The 5,687-nt window shown below is 42.1% G+C and overlaps 2 protein-coding genes across 2 annotated transcripts in view; one reads left to right on the plus strand and one right to left on the minus strand.

Moving 5' to 3' along the window:
- Nucleotides 1-75: 75 nt before the first annotated feature.
- On the minus strand, nucleotides 76-3,188 carry SARC_04489 (hypothetical protein; the record flags this gene model as incomplete). Its single annotated transcript, XM_014301679.1, has 4 exons — nucleotides 3,081-3,188; nucleotides 2,315-2,442; nucleotides 1,062-1,262; nucleotides 76-477 (listed from the first exon to the last, which is right to left on the minus strand). Exons 1-4 carry the CDS (start codon nucleotides 3,181-3,183, stop codon nucleotides 76-78), a joined length of 834 nt encoding a protein of 277 aa, XP_014157154.1. The 5' UTR covers nucleotides 3,184-3,188.
- Nucleotides 3,189-4,093: 905 nt separating this feature from the next.
- The window catches only part of SARC_04490 (hypothetical protein), a gene marked incomplete at its 5' end in the record, with an annotated part of 7,340 nt that continues 5,746 nt past the window's right edge, over nucleotides 4,094-5,687 (plus strand). Inside the window, 2 exons of the mRNA XM_014301680.1 lie at nucleotides 4,094-4,669; nucleotides 5,434-5,594. Of these exons, the coding sequence (XP_014157155.1) occupies nucleotides 4,094-4,669; nucleotides 5,434-5,594 (737 nt within the window). The remainder of the gene's footprint in view (nucleotides 4,670-5,433; nucleotides 5,595-5,687) is intronic.

The following is a 5,687-nucleotide window of genomic DNA, read 5'->3' on the forward strand; positions in this document are numbered from 1 at the left end:
CAAATACATATACAAATGTATACACATACACATACGCATACACATACATATATCCATACACATACACACATAGAATTATTCATTCACATACTTGCGTGGCCTGCCTCGCTTGCGCTTGTTCTGCGCATCTTTCTCCAGCTGCTTGGCTGCCCGTTGCATAGCCTCCTCCACCGTCAACGTGCGCTGATGCGGCAGTTTCCTGGGACTGCCCCTATCCCTTGCTCTCTCCTTATCGTTATCTCTGCGTATCTCCCGATCGCTTCTCTGCGTACGTCCGTTCTCATCCCCGCCACTCGTCTGCTGCCGCTTGTACTGCTTGGTACGCTTGTCTGCCCCTGCCCCTGTAAATTTGCGCCCACTTCCCGAGCCTCGGAGATGTTCGGTACGTTCTGGGGTGTGTTTAGTGTCGTCCCCACTGTCTGCGTCGCTGTCATCGTTGTTGTGCGGCGGTGTACCGTTCTGCCCCTCATCGCTTCTCTGTTGAGGACAGTAAAGAGTGGATGTTTTAGGGTTTAGGGTTTAAGTGCACGGTGAGTGTGCATGGTAGTATGTGCGTGGGTGTGGGTGTGGGTGTGTGGATTGTTGGATGTGTGTATAAACGTCCGCGTATGCATGAGGGAGTGTGTGTGTGTGTAATATTGGATGTGTGTGTGAATGTTAGTACATTTATGGGTGTCGGTATGTATGTATACGTTGGTTTATATATACGAGTATCGGTATGTGTGTGCGCATGTTTGTATGTATGTGGGAGTGGATATTGGTACGCGAGCGTGTGTGTGTACGTATATGTGTGAAGAAGTGCGTGTTGACGTACGCATATGATATAGTATGTCTAACTGCCGAGGTGTTATTGTGTGTGCATGCGTGTCTGTATGAAACATATGTGTTCAAATGTAGAAGTTCATGTCTATTTGCCCCAAGCTGCAGGTACAAATTTTTACGCACTTATCGAATATACGTTTGCATGCAACTGACCCAGCCTCGCTACATGTACATATATAGTCATATATAGTCATCTATAGTCATATATATATATATGTATACGACATCTATGTACGAACCTCCGACTCAGCTTCCCAGCCGTGGCTGTCCTCAGGATGCACACCTCTGCCAAGTCTCCTGCCCATCCCTTTGTCCACACTCTTATGCATGCGTGCGTTCTCTGTACGGCCATAAGAACCCTCTCTACGGCTCTGTTTTCTGTGTGATGTCTCTGAGAGCCTTCCCTTGGACGCGCCTTTCGCAGCATTGTTTACCATGGTCTGAATACAGATTACATACGTGTGTGTCATATGTATATATAACAATGGGTTGCCTGTGCAAGCGTACGCAGTCTTCTAAATCACAGCCCTGGTATGAGTTTCAGAGGTTAGTGGTGCTTGGTACCCCGTAACCCTAATATAATGGCACGAGAAGACTATTTCGCTTTTCTGACTTCTAGATCCTAGCACAGTCTTAAACTATATATATATACACACACACACATACACACACACACACACACACACACACACACACATATATATATATATATATATATATATAAATCTTAGGTTCTATATAGAGTGATATATAGACCTTCAATGGCTTTAAGCAATATATAAGTCGATACCTACTTTCCACACACACATCCACGGTATTCGTGCGATAAGGTCTATTTGTTCTTAACACTCGCTGCCGACCTCTACGGCGCACCTCAGAATGACATTTGCCCTGGTGACACAATAACAAACAAACAACACACTTACACTAAACTAGCACACAGACACATACATTCCTACTTAGGTAATCACTGGTGAAGTATACTTACGGCCGATTGTTTTTGCGTCTGAAATACGCAGGCTTTGTCACACACAAGCGCGAATCAGGCACATGTACACGAGTATCTTGACATAATATCAATTAACCTGGTACACTCACAGCCAGGTACTCATGCATCAACAACACTCTCTGTTACAAACATACAATGATATCCTCTGCATTCATATCAATCAATACAGTACACTTACATATTTATATCAATCATTACAGTATACTTACATATTCATATCAATCAGTACATACACTTACATCTATCAATCCGTACAGTACACTTACATATTCATATTAATCAGTACAGTACATTCACATATTCATATCAATCAGTACAGTGTACTTACATATTCATATCAATCAGTACAGTACACATACATATTCATACCAATCAGTACAGTACATTCACATATTCATATCAATCAGTACAGTACACTTACATATACATATCAATCAGTACAGTACATTCACATATTCATATCAATCAGTACAGTATACTTACAGCCAGTTGTTCTTGCATCCATAGCACACTCGCTCTGTCGCCCACACTGGCAGCCTCTACCTCTGCATCGTCTTCGGTATCGCTTTCATCCGCGTGCTCTCTGTCGTCATGTTCGTGTATGTCTTCATCTACACGAGTTTATTGAAAGCATTGTATTAAGATAAATATATGCTGTACGCAAATACAAACATATGAGTGTACATAACTACGGATATATGTGCATATACGAGAATGCAAACACAAACAAAACGCAGATGTTCGAACATGTGCGAGGGCAACGAAGATACCTCACGTCTGATTTGATGCAATGTCATTACACCGTTCACGATTCGTAAACATTCAAGTAGAAATGCGAGATTGGATATAGAAAAGCACAGTTTGTTGTGGATATAGATAAGTGACAAGAGTAATTCTGGATATGACTCTATTTTCCCTCGTACGATTCGATATATATATCAAAGAACAAACATAATCTCTATACGCTTGAAGGTACTGCATAAATATTAGAGTACGCAAACACACGGGCATTTCCTAGCTTACGAATACACAGATTGTCAGTTAACTGTGCATCATAACATTTACATAGATACAACTACATACATGAGAATGTAGATACATACGCTCTATGTACACACACACACACACACACCCACACACGCACACGCACACACACACATACACACACACACACACATATATATATATATATATATATATATATATATGTGTGTGTGTGAGTAAGGCAGATTACTGATTTTGATCCTACCATATTCGGATGGTTTCCCTCGAGAAGTTGCGCGCGTTCTGTTGCCTTTTACACGTTCGTCTCGCTCTGAACCAGAGATCCCACTGTTGCGACGGGTTCGCATATCGGCATTTGATGTGTATTTCAGATATATGTTAAATATCTCGATTTCCTTGCGCTAACTGGTATGTCCTCCCATTAGCAGAGCCTACGAATAGTCTCTTGGAATACTCACTACGGGCCTAATAGTAACTATATACCAGGGACACGCACTCTATTTGGCTTTATAGAGTTACACGTAAGTATGTATTTAGTCGACTTTAGCTTTTTAGGGCCGGCGCTGGGAGCAGTGTCATGTCAAACCATGTTCCTTTTACAATGACGGAAATCCCGCCTTTTCCACACGATTATTGATGACGTAATCTATGCAATATTTCAGTTGCACTTATTTAATATAACGTGTTTTTGTTGTTTTTAATAGAAAAAAATAATATATTTATATTTATACATGTATATCAGTCCAGCTCGATTGTGTTTACGACAAGCCGCTAATTTGAAGCATTTATTTTTAGCGCCTGTTTTTAATCCGAATCAGAAGCAATTTTGATGGCCGACGATCAAAAAACAAAAAACTTCTCTTGTTCATCGCCTCTTTGTCAAGAAGGCGATGTCATGTTGCGTATATATAGTTTATATGATCGAGACAGTCTCTGTAGGTATCAGGATTCATCGATACAGTACGGCGTGTTTTCGTGATATATGATCGAGACAGTCTCTACAGATAGCAGTATTCATCGATACAATACGGCGTGTTTGCGTGTGTATATCTCGATATAGATTGGAGGAGTGTACGGACGCCTCGCACGCCTATATACCCCTAGCCAGTCTGTTGTAGTGAAGACATACGGAGTGTTTGATACGTACCGATGAACGATACACTTCGACCACACCAGATCAGTGAAGTATAGTCAGTCAGTACGCACACACTACATACCAACCGACCTTTAAGTCACATTCAATTCAACACAATCACAATGCTAGCAGCAGCCGACATGACAGACATAGACAGCACACAACAGACCACTCGTGCGTTCTCCCACACCACCAACAAGTGTCATATCCCTTTGGTGTTCAGCGAAGATTTCAGTCACGAAGCATTGGAACTGTTTGCCTTCCCCCCCGACATGATCCAGCAATTGGAATGTGGGACCAAGTTTTATATTAAAGGAAATGCAGAGGAGGATGCTGTATTGTGCACGCTCAGTGAGACGTTTATGCTGCGATCGGCGGATACATCTAACTCACTGCTGGTGAGTGAGCGGATGAATGCCAGCGAAGAGTCAGTTGTACCTGGAGATACAAAGGCGGGTATGGTTATATCGAAGGATAAAAAAGGCGGTGCAAGCGATCCAAAGGATGATAGAAGTATAGAGACAGACCCAACGGGTGGTACAAAAACAGATACCACCGATAACAGTCATGGTAATAAACGAGCGAGAGAGGCTATGCCATCTGAAGCAGCTTTCTGGGCGAGCCAAAGCCAGAGACCACGTGCCAAGGAAATGATCAAGGTGCACGCTATTGCCAAGACATGCTACGAACTCAAAAAGGTATGTACGCACTTTGCATATGTGTACTGTTATCGACACGCTACAGGCTGAAAAAGATACGCAAACGTATTGTATATGGGTACTGTTATTGACTTGCTACAAGCAGAAAACGATACGTAAATGTATTGCGTATGAGTACTGTTATCGACACCCTACAATCTGAAAAAGTTACGTAAATTTATTGCAAATGGGTTATGGAAATCTATCGCACAGGTAGTGTGATCTGTGCATATAAGAATTGTTATATGAACTCTGCCCCTTTATCTTTGTCTATGACTAAAGGTATCAAGTTATATACGTACCATACTAGTTTATATATCGATGGATGCGATAATAGGAGGATGTCAGTAATTGTTCACGCGTGTTGTTTGTTTGGCCTGCGTGTATTTACGTTTTGTTGTCGTTTCAGGCACGCGTTGCTCATGAACGTACATGAATGGGAGGGCGGTTTCACCACACGCGACGGTAAGCTGGAATATATCTGCGAGCATACATGTTTTAAATAATATGACTCAGTGATACAGGCACGGTTCTCTGATGCATATTCAGTACCATCACATACCCCTGCTGGTAGGACCACCGCATTATCAGGACACTTTGTCCCCAGCTGTCATGTGGTCGGTCCACTCGTACAAACTCCAACCTCGTCTACTTTACACGCGACTCCTTTCAACCGTACATAAACATACACATACAAACCCGTATATACATTTCAATACCAAATCCTCAATATGTTGCAACTCAATCTATACCAACGGCTGCAGACCCGACCAAGAATAGAACGACTACCCCAATTACTACACGAATGTCCGTACAGTGGCGAAGGTGACGATGCAGAGAGAGTCGGCCAGACCAAATACAGCCGCGATGAAGTGCTCGCCAGGGTGCAAGCCAGTGAGGTAGAGCTGGACGCTGCCATTGCAAGGTTACTAGTGATAGAACACGAAGGTATATATATATATATATATATATATATATATATATATATATATATATATATATGTGTGTGTTGTTAGTA

Source organism: Sphaeroforma arctica, assembly GCF_001186125.1.
Source record: "Sphaeroforma arctica JP610 unplaced genomic scaffold supercont1.254, whole genome shotgun sequence".
NCBI lineage: Eukaryota > Ichthyosporea > Ichthyophonida > Sphaeroforma > Sphaeroforma arctica.